The sequence below is a fragment of the Salvelinus sp. IW2-2015 genome, linkage group LG4q.1:29 (genome assembly GCF_002910315.2).
Source record: "Salvelinus sp. IW2-2015 linkage group LG4q.1:29, ASM291031v2, whole genome shotgun sequence".
In the NCBI taxonomy this organism is placed as follows: Eukaryota; Metazoa; Chordata; class Actinopteri; order Salmoniformes; family Salmonidae; genus Salvelinus; species Salvelinus sp. IW2-2015.
The window spans coordinates 1,394,588-1,420,614 of NC_036842.1; the positions used below are offsets into that span (position 1 = coordinate 1,394,588).

Genomic DNA, 26,027 nt, shown 5'->3' on the forward strand with positions numbered 1-26,027 from the left:
AATTAGTGACAATTATTCAACAGGACCAGAGAAATGCTTGTTCAAAGTATGGAATTCCAGTCGATTACTCTAGCGTCCCCCCTTGGGCAACTCAGTGTAATTTTGTAAATGCCAGCTCTCTATGGCATGACGCATTATTCACTCAAGTTTCATTAAAAAAATCATTTTATTTTTATTATTATTTTTATTTATTTAAAAAATAAATTAAAAAAAAATTGGGCCAGCTGGTGCCAGATATCACGTGACTAACGTACATACAGAGACAGACCCATAGCCCCCCCCCCCCAAAATGTAAATGCAGTGGTGCTGAGCTGTGTTCTTACCCACTACATAGAGACACCCGTTGAGCTCGCTGACTCCGTTCCCTGCCCGCCTCTGGCCCATCTCCCTGACCTCCGTCCACTTGTTGAGATGTGGGTCAAACCTCTCCACACTGGATAGAGAGGCCACACCGTCGTTACCCCCCACAGCATACACGTGGCTCTGACAGGACAGGAGAGTGTTAACATATAGGTCTAACTCTGACAGGGGAGGAGAGGATTAACCCATTGAGTTCCACCGCGACACCAGTGTGATTTGGACTTCTAAACCCTTTTAAACATTGTGTGTTTGAGCTAGAGACTTTTGGGTTGTACCATTGGATTCATCTATTTCTTCTGCATCCATTAGTATGTGTGAATAACTGGGGCTGAGTCAGAATGGTTTGAGCTACACATTAAAAACGATGTATGAAAAGATGCAAACATGCACATGTAGCTAATGATGCTCACAAGCTACACAAGTCGTTAGACGTTAATGGGTTCTTCTACATAAAAAAATCATAGGAAATCCAAGGACATAGAGTCTAAAATACTGTAACAAGATCACATAGTTGCTGTCAAACTCCACAAACTTGTCACTGACTAGTTGTATATTAATTTCCCACTGAGCAAACAATTTCTGTACCTTCATCTATCAGGGGGGACCTTATTTGTTTATTGACATTGGTCAATCAAACTCATGAATGCAACCGTTTATGTCAACTTGTTTTGTGTTCTACTTGAGCCCTGGTTGTCCTGAAAAGAAAATTGTAAAACTCTTCATTGTGAGGCTAAATACAGTATAAGGGCTGGTGTGATTTGGCATGCAGATAAATGAAAGTCAGATAAATGAAAAGCTGATTTTTGCTGGGGTCTCTGGACTGATAGGGTTAACGGTTATTATGGCCTGTTTTTATGCACAGACTTCAAATCACAAAAAAGCTTGGGGGATAAAATTAACTTAACTCAATGTCAATGATATAAAATGGTTATGAAAGCATCTGAGGATGTCATGTGTGATGAGTGTACGTATAAATGTGATGTAACACCTGGGTCGTGTCAACTAGGCACAAAACAGGGAAGAACTATCTGAATGAAAGACACTTGTTTTCTGCTGCACAATGTTTTGAAAAATGTTGCTATGGTGTGCCCTAATGAACACTTGATCCATAATATACTCAGCAAAAAAAGAAACGTCCTCTCACTGTCAACTGTGTTTATTTTCAGCAAACTTAACGTGTAAATATTTGTATGAACATAACAAGATTCAACAACTGAGACAAAGTTCCACAGACATGTGACTAACAGAAATGGAATAATGTGTCCCTGAACAAAGGGGGGGTCAAAATCAAAATGAACAGACAGTATCTGGTGTGGCCACCAGCAGCATTAAGTACGGCAGTGCATCTCCTACTCATGGACTGCACCAGATTTGCCAGTTCTTGCTGTGAGATGTTACCATACTCTTCCTGCAAGTTCCCGGATATTTCTGGGGGAAATGGCCCTAGCTCTCACCCTCCGATCCAACAGGTCCCAGACATGCACAATGGGATTGAGATCCGGGCTCTTCGCTGGCCATGGCAGAACACTGACATTCCTGTCTTGCAGGAAATCACGCACAGAACGAGCAGTATGGCTGGTGGCATTGTCATGCTGGAGGGTCATGTCAGGATGAGCCTGCCGGAAGGGTACCACGAGGGAGGAGGATGTCTTCCCTGTAATGTGCAGCGTTGAGATTGCCTGCCTGCAATGACAACAAGCTCAGTCCGATGATGCTGTGACACACCGGTCCAGACCATGACGGACCCTCCACCTCCAAATCGATTCCGCTCCAGAGTACAGGCCTCGGTGTAACGCTCAATCTTTCGACGATAAACGCAAATCCAACCATCACTCCTGGTGAGACAAAACCACGAATCACCAGTGAAGAGCACTTTTTGCCAGTCCTGTCAGGTCCAGCAACGGTGGGTTTGTGCCCATAGGCGACGTTGTTGCCGGTGATGTCTGGTGAGGAATTGCCTTTACAACAGGCCTACAAGCCCTCAGTCCAGCCTCTTTCAGCCTATTGGGGACAGTCTGAGCACTGATGGAGGGATTGTGCGTTCGTGGTGTAACTCGGGCAGTTGTTGTTGCCATCCTGTACCTGTCCTGCAGGTGTGATGTTCAGATGTACCGATCCTGTGCAGGTGTTGTGACACGTGGTCTGCCACTGCGAGGACGATCAGCTGTCCGTCCTGTCTCCCTGTAGTGCTGTCTTAGGCATCTCACAGTACGGACATTGCAATTTATTGCCCTGGTCACATCTGCAGTCCTCATGCCCCCTTGCAGCATGCCTAAGGCACGTTCACGCAGATGAGCAGGGACCCTGGGCATCTTTCTTTTGGTGTTTTTCAGAGTCAGTAGAAAGGCCTCTCTAGTGTCCTAAGTGTTCATAACTGTGACCTTAATTGCTTACCGTCTGTAAGCTGTTAGTGTCATCACGACCGTTCCACAGGTGTATGTTCATTAATTGTTTATGGTTCATTGAACCAGCATGAGAAACAATGTTTAAACCCTTTACAATGAAGATCTTTACAGTGAAGTTATTTGGATTTTTATGAATTATCTTTTAAAGTCAGGGTCCTGAAAAAGAGACATTTCTTTTTTTGCTGAGTTTAGTATATGATCAGTCTAGCCAGGTGTTCAGAGTGTCTTGTTCTCACCCCTAAGGCCACAGAGCCCACTCCACCTCTGGGCGTGTTCATGGGAGCCACAGCACTCCAGTGGTCACTCTCGATGTCGTATCTCTCTACATCGTTGAAACAGGAGTTGTCATCTAGACCACCGATGGCGTAGATAGGACCTCCCAGAGCTGCCAAAGCTATGCCTCTTCTTCACACAGCAATGAAAATAGTTCAGTATGAGTGTGAGTATAATTAGGTATATTTTTGCTGTAAAACTACATTTCTATAACAAAATCTCTAACTCATATTAGAGACTAAATTTGCCTTTTGCCAGACATTACATACCTTTTAGTGTTCATGGAAGCTTTCATCATCCACTTGTTGGTGAGAGGATCAAACATCTCCATGTTGCCCAGGTGTTCACTACCATCATGGCCCCCTACTGCATACACTTTACCTGAGGGATGTAATAAATAATGAATTGTTTTATGATCAAAAGCAACTTAGTCATACTTGCATACATTTTACGTACAGGTGGTCCCGGGAAACAAACTCACTATCCTGTTGTTCCAAGCGTCATGCTCTAACTTAGCTACAGAGGACCAAGAGGTTAGGACTACAAGACCCTCTTAACCCGACCATCCATCCATCCATCCATCCATCCATCCATCCATCCATCCATCCATCCATATAAGACTGAACTCAACTGTGCAGGGGAAACAATCCTAACTATGGAAACCTCTATGGTTTAGGATGTAGAATTTATGGTAGGCCTACTGATCACATTTCAGGACAGGTACTGGTCAATGATTATATCTGGAATACAACAAATCCGACTTCCCTGAAAGTGTTTAAGAAAAGCTTATAGTGTGGAATGAAACCAAAGAAGAGCTGTAGATGCTTTTCTCCTGTTTTGTTCATATCCTGAAGCTAGTTTATTTCAAGCTAATAGGCTTTTCAGAGTGGAAGCAAGCTAAACTATCAGTCTCTGTGCTCAGACCATCCCTGGAGATTCTATAATGCACTCCAAACATAATTAAGAAAAGAGACCTACGAGAAAACACACTACTGAACTGAACCAACATGTATCCATCATGTGAAGGCTATTCTCTAGGGATGTGCATCTCGCCATACAAGCACAATTCGATACACATCTAGATACTGTACATGGACTCTGATACAATACAGGAACGATATTTTTAGTTTGAAACCATTCGGTGCGATTTGATTAACGGAACAAATTGATGCGATTCGGTTTGATGAGATGCAAACACATTCCATATTAATATCTGATACTGATGGAGCTCAGGAACTGAGTGGAATCTGTCTGAGCTGACTTCTCTGAGCTTGTGTGCGCTTGTATACTATCCTCGTGGGTATTGGAAATCCCCAAAAGGATACGAAAACAAGGAAGATTCTCCAGGTCCCCACGTGGACAAAGGCTAGGAGGTACAAAGAGGCACTGACAACAAAAACAGGTGGAGTATTAGGAGGGGTTCTGAAAGACACTCACAGGGGTGTTCACTGGAAGTTGACTAGCAACAACAAATGGAACCTAAAAAAACACCCATCGTGAGCACCCACTAAATTTGACTAAGAAGAGGCAGATTAAAAATAAAAACCCACACCAAACTTAAGACAGGAAGCAAACCAAAATGGTGAAGCAAAACTAAAACAGGGAAGATCAGACAAAGGAATGCTTGTCTAGAAATCAAATAGGGGGAGCCAACTAAAGGTCTCTCAAGACAACTGGAGCACTGGGCAAGCCACTCGTGTAAAAAAGAAAAAAGAACTGAAAAATGGTCACATGCGCCAAATACAACAGGTGTAGTAGACCTTACTGTGAAATGCTTACTTAGAGGCCCTTAACCAAGAATGCAGTTCAATAAATATATTTGATAAAATATTTACTAAATAAACTGAAGACTAAAAAAGTTGAATCAAAAAGTAACAAGAAATGTAAATAATAACGAGGCTATATATATATATATATATATATATATATATATATAGGGGGTACAGAGTCAATGTGCGGGGGGGGTTCAGGACAGTCACGGTAATTTGAAAAATGACTATGCATTGATAAACAGCGAGTAGCAGCAGTGTAAAAACAAAGGGGGGGGGGGGGGGTCAAAATAGATAGGGGGGGTGGAATTTGATTAGTTTTTGAGCATTTTTATGGCTTGGGGGTAGAAGCGGTTTACTCAGTAATTTGTTGAATCAACTAGGCAGCAATCACAGGCTCGAGTCGTCTTGGGTATGACGCTACAAGCTTAGCACTCCTGTATTTGTGCAGTTTCTCCCATTCTTCTCTGCAGATCCTCTCAAGCTCTGTCAGGTTGGATGGTGAGCGCCACTGCACAGGCATTTTCAGATTTCCAGCTCTGGCTGGGCCACTCAAGGACATTGAGACTTGTCCCGAAGCCACTCCTACGTTGTCTTGGCTGTGTGCTTAGGGTCATTGTCTTGTTGAAAGGTGAACGTTCTCCCCAGTCTGTGTACTTTGCGCTGTTCATCTTATGACTAGTCTCAGCCCCTGCCGCTGAAAAACATCCCCACAACATGCTGCCACCACCATGCTTCACCGTAGAGATGGTGCCAGGTTTCCTCCAGACGTGATGCATGGTATTCATGAAAAAAATAGTTCTATATTGGTTTAATCAGACCAGAGAATCTTGTTTCTCATGGCCTAAGAGTCTTTAGGTGCCTTTTGGCAAACTTCAAGTGGGCTGTCATGTGCCTCTTACTGAGGAGTTGCTTCAGTCTGGCCACTCTACCATAAAAGCCTGATTTGGTGGAGTGCTGCAGAGATAGTTGTCCTTCTGGAAGGTTCTCCCATCTCCACAGAGGAACTTTGGAGCTTTGTCAGAGTGACTATGAGGTTCTTGGTCACCTCTCTGACCGAGGCCCTTCTCCCCCGATTGCTCAGTTTGGCCGGGCGGCCAGCTCTAAGGAAGAGTCTTGGTGGTACCAAACTTCTTCCATTTAAGAATGACGGAGGCCCCTGTGTTCTTGGGGACCTTCAAAGCTGTAGGAATGTTTTGGCGCCCTTCTGCAGATCTGTGCCTCGACCCAATCCTGTCTCGGAGCTCTACGAACAATTTCTTCGAACTCATGAGCTCATTCGAACTCATTTGCTCTGACATGCACTGTCAACTGTGGGACCTTATATAGACAGGTGTGTGCCTTTCCAAATCATGTGCAATCAATTGAATTTACCACAGCTAGACTCCAAACAAGTAGTAGAAATATCAAGGACGATCAATGGAAACAGGATGCACCTGAGCTCAATTTTGAGTCTCATAGCAAAGGGTCTAAATACTTATTTGCATAAGGCATTTGTTTTTATATTTAAAACATTTGCAAAAAATCTTTCAAATAATTTTTGCTTTGTCATTATGGTGTATTGTGCGTAGATTCAGGGAAAAAATAATGTAATACATTTTAGAATAAAGCTGTAACGTAACAAAATGTGGAAAAAAGCAGTTTGAAAGGCCAGCATCCCAGTCACCTCTTCACTGCTGACGTTGAGACTGGTGTTTTGCGGGTACTATTTATAATGGAGCTGCCAGTTGAGGATTTGTGAGGAGCCTGTTTCTCAAACTAGACACTAATGTCCTCTTGCTCAGTTGTGCACCGGGGCCTCCCACTCCTCATTCTATTCTGGTTAGAGCCAGTTTGCACTGTTCTGTGAAGGGAGAAGTACACAGCATTGTACGAGAATTTCAGATTCTTGGCAATTTCTCGCATGGAATAGTCTTCATTTCTCAGAACAAGAATAGACTGCCGAGTTTCAGAAGAAAGTTATTTGTTTCTGGCCATTTTGAGACTAATTGAACCCACAAATGATAATGCTCCAGATACTCAACTAGTCTAAAGAAGGCCAGTTTTATTGCTTCTTTAGTCAGAACAACAGTTTTCAGCTGTGCTAACATAATTGCAAAGGGTTTTCTAATGATCAATTTGCCTTTTAAAATGATAAACTTGGATTAGCTAACAACGTGCCATTGGAACACATGAGTGATGGTTGCTGATAACGGGCCTCTGTACGCCTATGTAGATATTACACAAAAAATCTGCTGTTTCCAGCAACAATAGTCATTTACAACATTGGGTTACATCCAACTGTTGTAGCACTTGCTGGAAGACCTTTGACATGAAATTCAAACCTTGGTCCGACTGCACTGCCTGCGGAAGTCCAAACGTTGAAAATAATTTCACCAGGGCCTTAACGATACTGGGAGTCGTGATATTCCTCAGTGGAATGGCCTCAGGGAAACAAGTGGCAGCACACATAATGGTTAAGAGAAACTGGTTACCCGTCTTGGCTTTGGGCAAAGGACCAACACAATCCACCAGAACCCTGCTGAAAGGTTTGTCAAAAGCAGGAATAGGCTTCAAAGATGCCACCACATAATGACTAACCAGGTGATGCCAATCGGTGCGCCCTAAGTGATAACGAGCCATATGTGCTAAAGTCCAACGTCAAAACATAAATGAAAAACCAAAGCCTGTAACAATAGTAAAACATATGCTGCGCCTGCATGTATGACGCAATAGGGCAGACTGACCATCTACCACTATAAGATGGGCAAGTTGTTTTCATCCCTCCACTTTTTATCTGAAATCCTCATCACCCACTGATTAACTTGTCATGTAGCAGATAAAACATTTTTGACCTAGTAATATGTCATCAATTATTTTGAGAAATTATCATCTAGAGCCATACTGATATGTTTTTTTTTGGTCTGATACAGCAGGGAAAAGAAAAAGTGTGTACTCATTAAGAAAGAAAGAAATTCCACAAATGTACTTTTAACAAGGCACACCTGTTATTTGAAATGCATTCCAGGTGACTACCTCATGAAGCTGGTTGAGAGAATGCCAATTGTTTGCAAAGCTGTCATCAAGGCAAAGGGTGGCTACTTTGAAGAATCTCAAATATATTTTGATTTGTGTAACACTTTTTTGGTTACTACATGATTCCTATATATGTTTACATTTACATTACATTTAAGTCATTTAGCAGACGCTCTTATCCAGAGCGACTTACAAATTGGTGCATTCACCTTATGATATCCAGTGGAACAACCACTTTACAATAGTGCATCTAACTCTTTACACGGGGGGGGGGGGGTTAGAAGGTTTACTTTTCCTATCCTAGGTTATTCCTTAAAGAGGTGGGGTTTCAGGGTTCTGGTGAGGATTGACTCCGCTGACCTGGCGTCGTGAGGGAGTTTGTTCCCCCATTGGGGTGCGCAGCGGAACAGTTTGAGACTGGGTGAGCGGAAACTGTCTTCCTCAGAGGTAGGGAGGCGAGCAGGCCAGAGGTGGATGAACGCAGTGCCCTTGTTTGGGTGTAGGGCCTGATCAGAGCCTGAAGGTACGGAGGTGCCGTTCCCTCACAGCTCCGTAGGCAAGCGCCATGGTCTTGTAGCGGATGCGAGCTTCAACTGGAAGCCAGTGGAGAGAGCGGAGGAGCGGGGTGACGTGAGAGACTTGGGAAAGTTGAACACCAGACGGGCTGCGGCGTTCTGGATGAGTTGTAGGGGTTTGCACAGGCAGGGAGCCCAGCCAACAGCGAGTTGCAGTAATCCAGACGGGAGATGACAAGTGCCTGGATTAGGACCTGCGCCGCTTCCTGTGTGAGGCAGGGTCGTACTCTGCGAATGTTGTAGAGCATGAACCTACAGGAACGGGTCACCGCCTTGATGTTAGTTGAGAACGACAGGTGTTTGTCCAGGATCACGCCAAGGTTCTTAGCACTCTGGGAGGAGGACACAATGGAGTTGTCAACCGTGATGGCGAGATCATGAACGGGCAGTCCTTCCCTGAGGAAGAGCAGCTCCGTCTTGCCGAGGTTCAGCTTTGAGGTGGTGATCCGTCATCCACACTGATATGTCTGCCAGACATGCAGAGATGCGATTCACCACCTGGTTATCAGAGGGGGGAAAGGAGAAGATTAATTGTGTGTCGTCTGCATAGCAATGATAGGAGAGACCATGTGAGGATATGACAGAGCCAAGTGACTTGGTGTATAGCGAGAATAGGAGAGGCCTAGAACAGAGCCCTGGGGACACCAGTGGTGAGAGCACGTGGTGCGGAGACAGATTCTCGCCACGCCACCTGGTAGGAGCGACCTGTCAGGTAGGACGCAATCCAAGCGTGGGCCGCGCCGGAGATGCCCAGCTCGGAGAGGGTGGAGAGGAGGATCTGATGGTTCACAGTATCAAAGGCAGCCGATAGGTCCAGAAGGATGAGAGCAGAGGAAGAGAGAGTTAGCTTTAGCAGTGGCGGAGCGCCTCCGTGACACAGAGAAGAGCAGTCTCAGTTGAATGACTAGTCTTGAAACCTGACTGATTTGGATCAAGAAGGTCATTCTGAGAGAGATGCAGGAGAGCTGGCCAAGGACGGCACGTTCAAGAGTTTTGGAGAGAAAAAGAAAGAAGGATACTGGTCTGTAGTTGTTGACATCGGAGGGATCGAGTGTAGGTTTTTTCAGAAGGGGTGCAACTCTCGCTCTCTTGAAGACGGAAGGGACGTAGCCAGCGTCAAGGATGAGTTGATGAGCGAGGTAGGGAGAAGGTCTCCGGAAATGGTCTGGAGAAGAGAGGAGGGGATAGGGTCAGCGGGCAGGTTGTTGGGCGGCCGGCCGTACAAGACGCGAGATTTCATCTGGAGAGAGAGGGGAGAAAGAGGTCAAAGCACAGGGTAGGGCAGTGTGAGCAGAACCAGCGGTGTCGTTTGACTTAGCAAACGAGGATCGGATGTCCGTCGACCTTCTTTTCAAAATGGTTGACGAAGTCATCAGCAGAGAGGGAGGAGGGGGGAGGAGGGGGAGGAGGATTCAGGAGGGGAGAAAGGTGGCAAAGAGCTTCCTAGGGTTAGAGGCAGATGCTTGGAAATTTAGAGTGGTAGAAATTGGCTTTAGCAGCAGAGACAGAAGAGGAAATGTAGAGAGGAGGGAGTGAAAGGATGCCAGGTCCGCAGGGAGGCGAGTTCCTCCATTTCCGCTCGGCTGCCCGGAGCCCTGTTCTGTGAGCTCGCCAATGAGTCCGTCGAGCCACGGAGCAGGAGGGGAGGACCGAGCCGGCCTGGAGGATAGGGGACATAGAGAGTCAAAGGATGCAGAAAGGGAGGAGAGGAGGCAGAATCAGGAGATAGGTTGGAGAAGGTTTGAGCAGAGGGAAGAGATGATAGGATGGAAGAGGAGAGAGTAGCGGGGGAAGAGGAGCGAAGGTTGGGACGGCGCGTACCATCCGAGTAGGGGCAGTTGGGAAGTGTTGGATGAGAGCGAGAGGGAAAAGGATACAAGGTAGTGGTCGGAGACTTGGAGGGAGTTGCAATGAGATTAGTGAAGAACAGCATCTAGTAAAGATGAGGTCAAGCGTATTGCCTGCCTTGTGAGTAGGGGGGGAAGGTGAGAGGGTGAGGTCAAAAGAGGAGAGGAGTGGAGAGGAGGCAGAGAGGAATGAGTCAAAGTAGACGTGGGGAGGTTAAAGTCACCCAGAACTGTGAGAGGTGAGCCATCCTCAGGAAAGGAACTTATCAGGGCGTCAAGCTCATTGATGAACTCTCCAAGGGAACCTGGAGGGCGATAAATGATAAGGATGTTAAGCTTGAAAGGGCTGGTAACTGTGACAGCATGGAATTCAAAGGAGGCGATAGACAGATGGGTCAGGGGAGAAAGAGAGAATGTCCACTTGGAGAGATGAGGATCCCAGTGCCACCACCCCGCTGACCAAGAGGCTCTCGGGGTGTGCGAGAACACGTGGGCAGAGAGGAGAGAGCAGTAGGAGTAGCAGTGTTATCAGTGGTAATCCATGTTTCCGTCAGTGCCAAGAAGTCGAGGGACTGGAGGGAAGCATAGGCTGAGATGAACTCTGCCTTGTTGGCCGCAGATCGGCAGTTCCAGAGGCTGCCTGAGACCTGGAACTCCACGTGGGTCGTGCGCGCTGGGACCACCAGGTTAGAGTAGCAGCGGCCACGCGGTGTGAAGCGTTTGTATGGTCTGTGCAGAGAGGAGAGAACAGGGATAGACAGACACATAGTTGACAGGCTACAGAAGAGGCTACGCTAATGCAAAGGCCAGATTGGAATGACAAGTGGACTACACGTCTCGAATGTTCAGAAAGTTAAGCTTACGTTGCAAAAAATCTTATTGACTAAAATGATATAGTACTGCTGGCTGGTGAAATAGGCTAGCTAGCAGTGGCTGCGTTGTTGACTTTGTTTGAAAGTGTAGCTGGCTAGGTAACCTCTAACTGGCTAGGTAACCTCGACAATTACTCTAGACTACACAATTATCTTGGATACAAAGACGGCTATGTAGCCAGCTAAGATCAAACAAATCAAACTGTTGTACTGTAATGAAATGAAATGTAATACTACATGTAATACTACCTGTGGAGCAAAGCGGAATGCAACTACTCGCTCCAAACCAAACCGGAAGTGCGTATCGTAGAGGGAGAGGCAATAGAAGTGTTGTTTCTTGTATTATTGTCTTTTGTGTCTTTAGAGGACTGCTTCACCTTAATGTCCCCTTTCCCTTTTCTTCTGTCCTTATTTTGTCCCACTTTGTCCCTTCTTTGTCCCTTCTTCTCTTCTGCCAACTAGACACTCCTTGTTAGCTAGCTAGCTTCTTTCAGGAATGTCCCTAGCAACTGCCTAGCAACAGGTAAACAACTTAGCTAGCTAAGAAAACGGTATAATTTTATGAAAAATTGTTACTTTTTCAAAAGCCTTTCTTCTTTGTTTGCTGCTTGTTTGGTCTCCTATTCAGTTTGCAGTTTTCTTTTGATTTTTTTCGATGTACTTTACTCTAAAAAAAACATTTAAATTTCAATATTTGTAGGAGCTCATCTTTTCAGCTGCATATGTTATTTCTTAGTTTGTCTTCACTATTATTATACAATGTAGAAAACAGTAAAAAAAAAAAAAAATGAATGAGTAGGTGTGTCCAAACTTTTGACTGGTAATAAACAATTTTTATAACAGCTTCGGATTTTACCTCAGTCTCAAAAGCAAATGGTTTTGACCGTTTGGAACTTTACAGAGGAGAGCTGCTGTCTTTTCCCGTTATGACCAGTACAGCTTGCAAAAATTATTGCTGTCCTTGTTATGAAATTACACCTTTACCCTGTTCATGTAAAAAAATACTGTTTAAAGGAGAACTACCAAAAACATTTAATACGGAGAATCTGGAAGTCAAAAAGCCCCAATCAGCATTTAGATGTACAATCAGCAAGATGTGAGATGTGTCCACTCCGGTAGCCTACACAGCATTTTGGTAACAATGACTCAGCAAATTACATGGGTTGTCCCTCAAATAATAAAGCCCATGATTTAATATTACAAACACCTGAATGCTAAAGGTGCCACGCAGATGTAGCCTAAGAATATTTGAAAAAGGGATAGGGTAGGCCTACCTCTCGTTGGCACAAGCAGCTGCATCTCCCGCACTGTGCAAACAGTTGTTATCTGACTTGTAACTGCGTATGACATTGATCTACATGCATAAAAGTTCAATAAGCTGAAGGAGGACGCATCAATTCAATTCAAAAATAAATATTTTTGGAATAAGGCAGAAAAAAAAGGAGTAAAAAACGTTAATGAACCGGCAATTCGTAACGTTTTAAATCGGTTGTCATTTGGATCGGTTTTGGCTCACGCATACTGATGCACTTGCATCTTAAACATTTGAACTGGGGACCGATGTGTATCGGTGAGTTGCTAAATCCCTACTGTTCTCCCAACGCCATAGACATCGCATCACTGTATCCGTCTAATTAAGGCGTTAGAGCATGGACAATGACATTGAGGCCATCTCCAATTTTCTTCTTCACAAGTATAATTCATTGGCTGATCCCTCTTGATGACCCAGTTGGAGTCATTTGATCCTCCCTTAACCCATTGGAAGTCCCACACTGTTGACTCTTTCAAAATGGTGAAAGTCCTCAATGGCGCTGCCCATGCTAAAACGGGCTTTTGGCAACTAGAGTCCTATATCCATCTATTCACCATCTCTCCTTTCTCATCCCTCCATCTCTTACCTCCTACAGAAATTACTCCAACATGGCGTCTCCTGCTGTTCATCTCAGGCCCGAAGAACCAACTGTTCTTGCTGATGGAGTAACACTCGATGCTGCGGAACGGGTCACCAGAACCTCCCCGGCCACCAACACAGAACAATACCCCTGAGGAGAGTTGGGGGGCAAAGGTCAGAGCAGGACCAGTGAGAAAAACAACACTGCAATGCCAGCTCAACATATAAATATACACTCAAGAGGAATCAAAAGACCGAAGGTTTTGTTATTTGTCAGGCTCGTAATAAATACAAGTGACATGAAGAATTGCAGGAATTCCAGCTTTTTCTTGATCATTGTTCTGCATTGTACAAGCTCAACCCTATTATGTAGCTGATTGCTTAATAGTTGGACAGGCTACCAGTCTGTTACCTGCAGTATGTTTCCTAGGCGTGGTGCGGACTGAATACTCAAAGTCAGGCACCACCTTGTTGCTGAGGTGCAGGTGATAGTTCCTGGCCTCATCCAGCAGATCCCGGCAGCTCAGATTTCCTTTGATCATCTCCTCCTTGGCCACCGTGCCTGTCAGGAAGTCTACTGGGAGCAGGGGGAGGCGCACCTACAGGACACACAGATATATACCACAGAGTTAACATACACTCGGACATAAAACACAGAAGCACCTGCAGGGCAGCCGGGTAATACAGACACAGCACAGATTCAAACACCACACACAGGAGTAGTGGTAATGCAAAAACTCCATAAATAGACAACAAAGTCAATGTACACACAGAAACACATAAGCACCAACAAGCATACCTACATCTGAGAATTCATTAAAATGCAAAGGCTGAGATGTGTGCGACTACTATCTGACCTGAGTCATGATCTGTTCCAGCCAGGCCTCATGGTGCTGGGGGTTGGCCTTCAGCCACTTGACAGCAGCGTTGTAAACCTGTCTCTCAGAGTGGATGTTCAGTTCGCTGGAAGACAGCAGGGTTCTCAGGTGCTGAGGCGACACGCACAGGAAGTCCTCACAGTCCACCACCTCCAGGAAGTGCTCGCAAGCATACCGGTCCGCCATGTCCATCAGGTCGACGCGGTTGTGGCTCTCGGCAAAGGTGCGGACAGCCAGGCAGTTGGAGGGGTGGAAGTGTGCCTTCATATACTCACAGCAGGCCCTGGCGACCAGCTCCACCTGCAGAATACAGGCTGCATAGAGAAGAGGCTGCACGTTGTCCACTGTCAGCGTCAGGCGGGAGGAGTAGGCAAAACGCACCAGGTCGTGGATGGCGCCTCCGTCAAAGTCCTTGATCTCTATCAGGTCCTGTTTGGCCTCTGACATCTCGGACAAGAACATGGCCCTGAAGTAAGGGATGACACAGGCCAGCACCAGCTTGTGGCATGGTATCAGCCTGCTTCCCACCTGAACACGGGGAGAACAGAGAGAAAGACAGGGAGAGGGAGGGAGAAAGGACGGAAACAAGTTAATGTCAGCTCAAAGGTTATTAATTCCCTGAGCTATTCATTCCACAAGCTTCAGGTGGTTCAATTGTGCCTTAATTTTTTTTTTAAAGAGACGAGGGCTTTCACCAACTATTCAACGATTCAAACTAATTTGATTCAATAGGCCTAACTGGTCTCCATTAAACTTCACAAAAACAGACATGAAAAGGCTTTGTCGTCACACATGACACGTCGGTTTCATGTTTACTTACTCTTCCTGCCATGATATAGCTAACTGAGTATGAAGAGTATTGTGACAACACTATAAAACCATACTCTGCCTACCTTCAGTGTAACATCACAGAGCTCCCCCACTTCGTAGAACTGGCGCAAAGAGTTGTGGAAGTCCTTCCATGCCTCGTGGGCCTCAAAGACAAAAGATCCATCTGGCTCAGAGTCTCTATCAGGCCTGGTGGTGCTCTGAAGCTTCTCCTTCTCCTGTTTGAGCTTATGCTGCTTGGCATGTTCCGGCACCATATCCCCTGGCGCCATCACCGTCTACAGGGAGCCAAACCTAGGAAAGAGAGGTCAAAACGAATGGGAGACACAATATGAAGAAAATGCTCTCAAACAATAAATCTGTAATGTACATGTTAAAGGACCCATGAGCACTGTCATGACGTGACTATCATTAATGTGATGAATGCTATTTATCGAATCATTATCTGTTTAATTGTTATTAGATTAAATTAATAATGTAACAATTTAGTAATTTGGGGCACCACGGGAAAAGTTGTTTACTGAGTTACTATCTCCCGACTTAATCTTTAAATTACAGTGGTAGGCTTGATTACCAACAACGACGAGATGGCCTACAGGGAGGAGGTGAGGTCCCTCGGAGTGTGGTGTCAGGAAAATAACCTCACACTCAACGTCAACAAAACAAAGGAGATGATTGTGGACTTCAGGAAACAGCAGAGGGAGCACCCCCCTATCCACACAGACGGGACAGTAGTGGAGAGGGTAGTAAGTTAAGTTCCTTGGCGTACACATCACGGCCAAACTGAACTGGTCCACCCACACAGACAGCGTCAGGAGGCTGAAGAAATTCATCTTGTCACCAAAAGCACTCAAACTTTTACAGATGCACAATCGAGGGCATCCTATCGGGCTGTATCACCGCCTGGTATGGCAACTGCTCCGCACACAACCGTAAGGCTCTCCAGAGAGTAGCGAGGGCTGCACAACGCATCTCCGGGGGCAAACTACCTGCCCTCCAGGACACCTACACCACCCGATGTCACAGGAAGGACATAAAGATCATCAAGGACAACAACCACCCGAGCCACTGCCTGTTCACCCCGCTATCATCCAGAGTACAGGTGCATCAAAGCAGGGACCGAAAAACAGCTTCTATCCCAAGGCCATCAGACTGTTAAACAGCCACCACTAACATCGAGTGACTGCTGCCAACATACTGACTCAACTCCAGCCACTTTAACAATGTGAAAATTGATGATTTGTTTTTATCACTAGCCACTTTAAACAATGCCACTTCATAAAATGTTTACATACCCTACATTACTCATCTCATATGTATATACTGTACTTATACCATCTACTGCATCTTGCCATCTTGATGTAATACATGTATCACTAGCCACTTTAAACAATGCCACTTTTATATGTTTACATTAGAGGTCGACCGATTAATCGGAATGGCTGATTTCAAGTTTCCATAACAATCGGAAATCGGTATTTTTGGGCGCCGATTTGCCGATTTTTTAAATTATTATTAAAATATATATATATATTTTTATACCTTTATTTAACTAGGCAAGTCAGTTAAGAACACATTCTTATTTTCAATGACAGCCTAGGAACGGTGGGTTAACTGCCTTGTTCAGGGGCAGAACGACAGATTGTCACCTTGTCAGCTCGGGGGATTCAATATTGCAACGTTACAGTTAACTAGTCCAACGCAATAACGACCTGCCTCTCTCTCGTTGCACTCCACAAGGAGACTGCCTGTTACACGAATGCAGTAAGCCAAGGTAAGTTGCTAGCTAGCATTAAACTTATCTTATAAAAAACAATCAAACATAACTACACATGGTTTATGATATTACTAGATATTATCTAACGTGTCCTGCGTTGCATATAAACTGACTGAGCATACAAGTATCTAAGTATCTGACTGAGCGGTGGTAGGCAGAAGCAGGCGCGTAAATATTCATTCAAACAGCACTTTCGTGCGTTTTGCCAGCAGCTCTTCGTTGTGCGTCAAGCATTGCGCTGTTTATGACTWCAAGCCTATCAACTCCCGAGACAAGGCTGGTGTAACCGAAGTGAAATGGCTAGCTAGTTAGCGCGCGCTAATAGCGTTTCAAATGTCACTCGCTCGGAGCCTTCTAGTAGTTGTTCCCCTTGCTCTGCATGGGTAACGCTGCTTCGATGGTGGCTGTTGTCGTTGTGTTGCTGGTTCGAGCCCAGGGAGGAGCGAGGAGAGGGACGGAAGCTATACTGTTACACTTGCAATACTAAAGTGCCTATAAGAACATCCAATAGTCAAAGTTTAATGAAATACAAATGGTATAGAGGGAAATAGTCCTATAATTCCTATAATAACTACAACCTAAAACTTATTACCTGGGAATATTAAAGACTCATGTTAAAAGGAACCACCAGCTTTCATATGTTCTCATGTTCTGAGCAAGGAACTGAAACGTTAGCTGTCTTACATAGCACATATAGCACTTTTACTTTCTTCTCCAACACTTTGTTTTTGCATTATTTAAACCAAATTGAACATGTTTCAATATTTACTTACTAAATTGATTTTATTGATGTATTATATTAAGTTAAAATAAAGTGTTCATTCAGTATTGTTGTAATTGTCATTATTACAAATAAATAAATTTTAAAAAACGGCAGACTAATCGGTATCGGCTTTTTTTGGTCCTCCAATAATCGGTATCGGCGTTGAAAAATCATAATCGGTCGACCTCTAGTTTACATACCATACTCATCTCATATGTATATACTGTACTCTATACCATCTACTGCATCTTGCCTATGCCGTTCTGTACCATCACTCATTCATATATTTTAATGTACATATTCTTCATTCCTTTACGTGTGTATAAGGTAGTTGTTGTGAAATTGTTAGGTTAGATTACTCGTTGGTTATTACTGCATTGTCGGAACTAGAAGCACAAGCATTTCGCTACACTCGCATTAACATCTGCTAACCATATGCATGTGAAAAATAAAATTTGATTTGGTCGAGCCTCACTAGCCAGATGAAGCTAGCTGGCTGCTTAAACGTTAGCATTGGGCATAGAGGGTTAAGTAGCTGGCTGGCCATTTATTTTCATGAACTGAAGTTCAATTTCAATTGGCGAACAATAATACTTACTCACAAGGATTCCTAAATCATTGCTAAGAATAATGAAAATGACTGCAGTTTCTGCTGGTCATTGTTTTCAGGCTGGTTGTATTGGTGCTAGCTAGGTACCAAGCTAAAGCTAGCTACCCCAGAAGTTGAGGTCGAACAAATTATGCTTTATTACCAATCCGGTATTGAAAACACATCGTTCGTGGCCGGTGTGTGCTTGTTTGCAGACTTTTTTGTACAGCTTTGACAGTGCTAATGTATTTTTTTTGACACGCAAAGATCCAAACGCCGTTCCATAGTATATTAGCTTCACGATATACAGCGGCGACACTATTACCGTGCAACTCCGGTATGGCAACATTTGAAAAATAGCACACTTGGTAGTGTGTACCGGTGCTCAACCAGTCGGCGAAAGCCAACATCATCCACGACAGAGAACGGTTGATTGTCAAGGGCAATGAATTCCATTATCTTGGCTTTAATGGATTTCGCCTTTACGTTGTCTCGCTGAAATGTTCCTACCCTTTCAAATGACTGCTCGACTTGTTGACTGCTCGATCCACACAGCAGACATTGAGGGCAAAGTTAGGAATGCTGTGTTGCACGTGTAGCGCAAAATTTTACGTGGCGTTATTACGTCATGTACCTATAATGGCAGGAAAAAGTATGTGAGCCCTTTAGAATTACCTGGATTTCTGCATAAATTGGTCATCAAACTTGATCTGATCTTCATCTAAGTCACAACAGACAAACATAGTGTGCTTAACTTCTTTGGGGTAGGGGGCAGTATTTTCACGTCCGGATGAAAAGCATGCCCAGAGTAAACGGCCTGCTACAAAGCCATAAAAGCTAGAATATGCATAGTATAGTAGATTTGCATAGAAAACGCTCTGAAGTTTCTAAAACTGTTTGAATGATGTCTGTGAGTATAACAGAACTCATATGGCAGGCAAAAACCTGAGAAAAAATCCAACCAGGAATTGGGAAATCTGAGGTTGGTCGATTTTCAACTCAGCTCCTATTGAAGATACAGTGGGATATTGGTAATAGAGGCCGACCGATTATGATTTTTCAACGCCGATACCGATACCGATTATTGGAGGACAAAAAAAGCCGATACTGATTAAATCGGCTGATTTATAAAAAATAAAAAAAAGTTATATATATATCACACACACACATTTTTTTGACAATTGCAACAATACTGAATGAACAATGAACACTTTAGTTTCACTTAATATAATACATAAATACACACACACACAGCTCTGAAGTGACAATGATACTGAAGAGTCTGCTTAGGAGACAAATACTCTCAACTGTTTGAATAAAAATTGAGTTTAAGTTACCTGTGATGAATGTTGAAAACAAAAACTGTCATTTCTATATGCAGGAAATCCTATTTTAATAATGGGCATGGTAAGAATTGACRACCAAAGTGCGAGTCATAATTCCCATGACACCTTCTAGCAAAATCTGAAAAGCAGTTCCTTCATTTATTCCATAGGATATTTTTTTAGATTCACTTAAAATAAGGTYTGTGTTTCGTGTAGGCTTACACCACCTTGCCAATTTTATAACTGTGTAGATATCTATAGGACAAGGTAACTCTGATCAATATTGGCTAAATATAAGCGAAGATAAAAAAAATTGTAGAGTGAATTTATGAAAATATGTTGACAAACGTTACCTTATCCTAGTGAGATTTACACGGGTATCAAAACGTCGAGGCGGTTTAAGCCTGCACGAAACATAGACCTTATTTGAAGTAGATCAAGACATTCTCTATGGAAGACATGAACGGTAAAATAACGAAGATACACCTTTCAAGTTAAGCCAAAAAATAAAATAAATAAATAAATAAAATAGGCAAATCGGCGCCCAAAAATACCGATTTCCGATTGTTATTAAAACTTGAAATCGGCCCCGATTATTCGGCCATTCCGATTAAATCGGTCGACCTCTAATTGGTAATGTTGCACTTCCTAAGACTTCCACTAGATGTCAACAGTCGTTAGAACCTTGTCTGATGCCTCTACTGTGAAGTGGGGCCGAAGGAGAGAGGAATGAGTAAGGTCTATCATGAACTGAACATGCGCATTCACGTGAGAGCGAGATCTGTTCCATCGCACTTCTGAAGACAAAGGAATACTCCGGTTGGAACATTATTGTAGAATTATGTTAAAAACATCCTAAAGATTGATTCAATACTTCGTTTGTCATGTTTTTACGGACTATAATATTACTTTTTTTTAACTTTGTCTGTACTTTCCGCGTGTCCTGAGTTTGGAAAGTGTACTGAACGCTAGAACAACAAGGAGGAATTTGGACAAATGGACATTATCGAACAAAACAAACATTTGTGGAACTGGGATTCCTGGGAGTGCATTCTGATGAAGATAATCAAAGGTAAGTGAATGTTTATAATGTTACTTCTGATTTCTGTTGACTGCATAATATGGCGGCTATATTTGTGTCTTGATTGGGCTCTGAGCGCCGACTCAGATTATTGCATGGGTTGCTTTTTCCGTAAAGCTTTTTTGAAATCTGACACAGCGGTTGCATTAAGGAGAAGTGCATCTAAAATTCCATGCATAACAGTTGTATCTTTTAGTAATGTTTATTATGAGTATTCCTGTAAATTGATGTGGCTCTCTGCAAAATCAAAGGATGTTTTGGAACTTCTGAACATAAGGCGCCAATGTAAACTCAGATTTTTGGATATAAATATGAACTTTACCGAACAAAACATACATGTATTGTGTAACACGAAGTCCTATGAGTGTCATCTGATGAAGATCAAAGGTTTGTGATTAATTTTCTCTCTATTTCTGCTTTTTGTGAATCCTCTCTTTGGCTGGAAAAATGGCTGTGTTATTCTGTGAATATGCACTCACCTAACATAATCGTTTGGTTTGCTTTCGTCGTAAAGCCTTTTTGAAATCTGACACTGTGGCTGGATTTACAACAAGTGTATCTTTAAAATGGTGTAAAATACATGTATGTTTGAGGAATTTTAATTATGGAATTTCTGTTGTTTTGAATTTGGCGACCTGGAGTTTCACTGGCTGTTGACGAGGTGGGACGCTACCGTCTCACGTACCCTAGAGAGGTTAAACTAATAACACAAATTATATTTTTCTCGTCTATTTTGAATACATCATTTAGACATTCAGAGTGTAGGTTGGAAAAAGTATGTGAACCCCTAGGCTAATGACTTCTCCAAAAGCCTCAACTAACCTGGAGTCCAATCAATGAGACGAGATTGGAGATGTTGGTTAGAGCTGCCTTGCCATATTAAAAAAATTCAAACTCACAAAATTTGATTTTGCTATTCACAAGAAGCATTGCCTGATGTGTACCATGTCTCAAACAAAAGATCTCAGAAGACCTAATTTTAAGAATTGTTGACTTGCATAAAGCTGAAAAGGGTTACAAAAGTATCTCTAAAGCCTTGATGTTCATCAGTCCACGGTAAGACAAATTGTCTATAAATGGAGAAAGTTCAGCACTGTTGCTACTCTCCCTAGGAGTGGCCGTCCTGCAAAGATGACTGCAAGAGCACAGCGCAGAAAGCTCAATGAGGTTAAGAATCCTAGCATGTCAGCTAAAGACTTACATAAATCTCTGGAACATGCTAACATTTCTGTTGACTAGTCTACATTACGTAAAACACTAAACATGAATGGTGGACATGGGAGGACACCACGGAAGAAGCCACTGCTGTCCAAAAAAAACATTGCTGCACATCTGAAGTTTGCAAAAGTGCACCTGGATGTTCTACAGCGCTACTGGCAAAGGTTTCCATGGACAGATGAAACTACAGTTGAGTTGTTTGGAAGGAACACAAAACTATATGTGTGGAGAAAAAAAAGGCACAGCACACATCAAAAAGTATGGTGGAGAGAGCATCATGGTTTATTATACGCATATTCTAGCATTTATGGCTGAGTAGCAGGCAGATTAATTTGGGCACGCTTTTCATCCAAAATTCCCAATGCTGCCCCCTACGCTAGAGAAGTTAACTCCACAAAATTATGCAAATTAGAGCAATAAGCATGATGGTATTTAGGTCAACTGGTTTCCTATTAATGAATAAAAAGCATTATTTTGAAATAGTATTTTCTTTCCTCCCAGTACTTTTGGCCGGCAACAGTTTTATTTAAATAGTCCGAAAGCCGGCAAGTTGACGGCTAAATTGTCATCTAACTGACATCCTGGCTGACACCCCATTATTTCTGCAGACATCGTTGAATCTTTAATTGGAAAATGTGGTCACAGAGATTTTACAGAAATTGTGTTACCACATTACCACATTTTGCATTACACAGTTCTTCCAGTAAATGTGTTTTTGTAAAATGTAAATTGTTAAAAGTAGTCCTTGTGCATGGAGTTGGTTTGGTTTGTTGAACTTTGAAATCAATAGTTTTTGTTTGGCATACATTTTAAAAGTGAACAATCTGAGTCTCAGCACAATTCTGTTACTATCGAATTGCCCTATCAGGACAATTCAGAAAGCTTGTGAGAAGGTAGAGGACTTTAGAACAGCACATTTGGCCTACAGCCAGCCAAATGCTCAAGTTGAGTCTGTTCTGTTCTTTCCCTCTTTCCCCATTGAGTGCACACTCAATGGAAAAAGAGTTAAGGATAATTCTCACAGGAGGCTCAATGTATGATGACACTGTTGGCAATAGAGAGATGTAGGACAGATGCCATTGGGCCCCAGCCCAGTGTGGAGGTCTCTCTCTCCTGCCAAACAGATATGGCACAGCTAAAATGGAGCATCACAAACGAGAACACATTTCCACCCACACTTGACAGATTATGTGGCCCCTAGTGAGCTTTCTAGCGCTGAATAGACTCCATGTGACAACACCCCCCTCCTCAGTACTTTACCGAGCTCTAAAAGGGCAGAAAACATATACTGCAGAGACAATGTGGTCAAAGGGCACCCGAGTGGCAGAGTGGTCTAAGGCACTGCATCTCAGCGCTAAATGTGTCACTACAGACACCCTGGTACGAATCCAGGCTGTATCACAACCGGCCATGATTGGAAGTCCCATAGGGCGGTGCACAATTGGCCCAGCGTCATCCGGGTTTGGCTGGTGTAGGCCATCATTGTAATTAAGTATGCATTCTTAACTGACTTGCCTAGTAATATATATAAAAAATATATATATTTACTTCCTTGACAACTCATCCCATATAAGTCTGTCTAAAAGATATATACTGATAAAACTGTAGGCAATGAGTGTATTGAAAATTACATATAGTACCAGTCAAAAGTTTGGACACCTACTCGTTCAAGGTTTTTTTTTTTTTTTTACTATTTTCTACATTATATAATCAAATTCATGGAACCATGTAGTAACCAAAGAAAGTGAGAGTAGCCATCCTTTGCCTTGATGACAGCTTTGCACACACTTGGGATTCTCTCAACCAGCTTCATGAGGTAGTCACCTGGAATGCATTTCAATTAACAGGTGTGCCCTGTTCAAAGTTAATTTGTGGAATTTCCTTCTTACTGCATTTGAGCCAATCAGGGTGATATACAGAGGATTGATCCATTTGATAAAAAACCAAGTCCATATTATGTCAAGAACAGCTCAAATAAGCAAAGAGAAACAACAAGCCATCAATACTTTAAGACATGAAGGTCAGCCAATCCGGAAAATGTCAAGAACTTTAAGTTTTCAAGTGCAGTCGCAAAAACCATCAAGCGCTATGATGAAACTGTCTCTCATGAAGAAAACCACTGGAAAGGAAGACCTAGAGTTACCTTTGCTGCAGAGGATAAGTTTATTAGAGTTACCAGCCTCAGATTACAGCCCAAATAAACACTTCAGAGTTCAAGTAAAAGACATCTCAACATCAACTGTTCAGAGGAGACTGCGTGAATGAGGCCTTCATGGTCAAATTGCTGCAAAGAAACCACTACTAAAAGGACACCAATAAGAAGAAATTTGCTTGGGCCAAGAAACACAAGCAATGGACATTAGACTGGTGGAAATCTGTCTAATCTGATTTTTGCTTCCAACCGCTGTGTCTTTGTGAGACACGGAGTAGGTGAACGGATGATTTCTGCAATGTCAGTGATTTATTTAGAATTCAAGGCACACTTAACCAGCATGGCTACCACAGCATTCTGCAGGGATACACCATCCCATCTGGTTTGCACTTAGTGGGACCATAATTTGTTTTTCAACAGGACAATGACCCAGCACACCTCCAGGCTGTGTAAGGGCTATTTTACCAAGAAAGAGAGTGATGAGTGCTGCATCAGATGACCTGGCCTCCACAATCACCCGACCTCAACCCAATTGAGATGGTTTGGGATTAGTTGGACCGCAGTGAAAGAAAGCAGCCAACAAAAGCTCAGCATATATGGGAACTCCTTCAAGACTTTTGGAAAAGCATTCCAGGTGAAGCTGGTTGAGAGAATGCCAAGTGTGCCACGCTGTCATCAAGGCAAAGGGTGGCTACTTTGTCCCATTGCCATGTGTTAAAGTTACCCTGACCCATCGAACAATAAATATCTCTCTGAATGAGGTTGAAGACTGAATAATTAAAAAAACAGCACTGTTGTTACAGTATGACCGTATGTTCAGTGACACATGGCCAGAGAGCAATTACAGCATGTCTCAGGGCTTATGGACAAAAGGCATTGAGAAGGTAAAGTTGCCATTCTGGACAACCAACAAGCTACACCTTGCTTACTATGCTAGTTAGTCTTTGACAACCAACCAAACCATAGCTAGCCAACTATCCACCTGTTCCATATTTATGTGTTCAACCAAATGAGCTCACCTAGTTATGTTTATTGTTACGCTAGCTAACATGCTAATGCTAGCTAGGTAAATAGGATGCTAGAGCTAACTAGCTAGCAAACGTTACCTTCATTGGCTAGCTAACTTTACAGGTTGCAAGCGTCTAACGTTAGATTTCAGAAAGTCTGCGTCTCTCTTATTTTGCAGTGCAAGTAAGTCCGTAGTAGTATGGGAAACCTAAAATAATAGTTAGTTATTGCCGTATATCTTTGCTAGCTAACAACAAGGAAAGTTGGCTAACGTTAGCTTGCTAGCTGACAATATCCTGAACTTGTTGACATCAAATCACTCATGCAAGATGTGGAGGAAACTAATTAATGTCAACCTTGCTGCGCATTTAATACATGGAAACTTTGAGACAATCTACATGAAGCAAATGCATTTTTTCTGTTACCTCAGCTTGTATAAATCCATGCACACTTCAATCCAATTTCATTTCTTGCAGTGAAGAAATAACCAATTCGATTCGTTTTGGCAAAGATGTTGTAAATTGCAATGCTTTATGGGAGATGTGGTCGACTTCCAGCACAGCGCAGTTGTCATCATATGAAACATGTTGACATTGTAAGTAACAGTAAATAATACATGCGTTATCTATTACTTCAAAAAAGTACATGTTATAAATTAAACAAATACACTACATTACATTTATTTTTAGTTTGATATTCGGAGTTTGCTCGTCAATACTTATTCTAGGAAGGTCCTAGACAGGGCCGGTCCTGGACGTTCTGCTACCCTAGGCAAGACAAAAATCTGCAAACCCCTACCCCACACAAAATAGAAGTTTCAGGAAATAATGGACAGAGATATAGACATTCTTACCATATTTCTCAATGTCAAACCAGAGTGTCTTTTTTGCAAATAATTACATCTTAGACATCCTAATGAATTTAAGTATGGCACTTTCAAAAGTGAACTTTCCACCCAGACAGAGGCTCTACTGACGCAGAAAAATGTAAGCTTCAACTGCTGGCTACTCGAAAAACACAACAACAGAAGTGCTTCCCTAAAAGCTGCCTGGGTTTAAACAAACATCTTCTCTTTTCAGAAAGAGAAAAGCTCAATTAATAGGGACAGAATAGCAAAGTCATTTCTTTTAATCTCCTCTAATATTATATGCTGCAGCTCAGCTTCAGAATGTCATAGAGGGGAATCAATATATCCCCATATGCATCGGAGTCACGTCTTTCACGGGCATTTTAGAACTTGTTTCTAACATAAGGCATCACGAGTTAAGCATTGTTATAGAACGCTTGATATAAATTGGATACGTTTCATGTATTTATTTCAAAATATACAAACAAAATATATTATTTTTTCCCTTTTTTTAACAACGGGTATGTGATACCTTCACTCAATTCAATCCCTGG

The 26,027-nt window shown here is 42.8% G+C and overlaps 2 protein-coding genes across 2 annotated transcripts in view; both read right to left on the reverse strand.

The window, feature by feature from the left end:
• The window catches only part of LOC111961221 (lysosome membrane protein 2), a 99,484-nt gene extending 87,663 nt beyond the window's left edge, over positions 1–11,821 (reverse strand). Inside the window, exon 1 of the mRNA XM_070440527.1 lies at positions 11,693–11,821. The gene's annotated coding sequence lies outside the window, so the exon portion shown is untranslated. The remainder of the gene's footprint in view (positions 1–11,692) is intronic.
• The window catches only part of klhl8 (kelch-like family member 8), a 30,475-nt gene extending 5,338 nt beyond the window's left edge, over positions 1–25,137 (reverse strand). The window contains exons 1-8 of the mRNA XM_023983312.2: positions 25,052–25,137; positions 14,779–15,007; positions 13,865–14,413; positions 13,420–13,606; positions 13,015–13,158; positions 3,308–3,419; positions 3,002–3,170; positions 324–483 (exon numbers count right to left, since the gene is read on the reverse strand). Of these exons, the coding sequence (XP_023839080.1) occupies positions 324–483; positions 3,002–3,170; positions 3,308–3,419; positions 13,015–13,158; positions 13,420–13,606; positions 13,865–14,413; positions 14,779–14,985 (1,528 nt within the window). The 5' untranslated portion in view covers positions 14,986–15,007; positions 25,052–25,137. The remainder of the gene's footprint in view (positions 1–323; positions 484–3,001; positions 3,171–3,307; positions 3,420–13,014; positions 13,159–13,419; positions 13,607–13,864; positions 14,414–14,778; positions 15,008–25,051) is intronic.
• Positions 25,138–26,027: the final 890 nt, after the last annotated feature.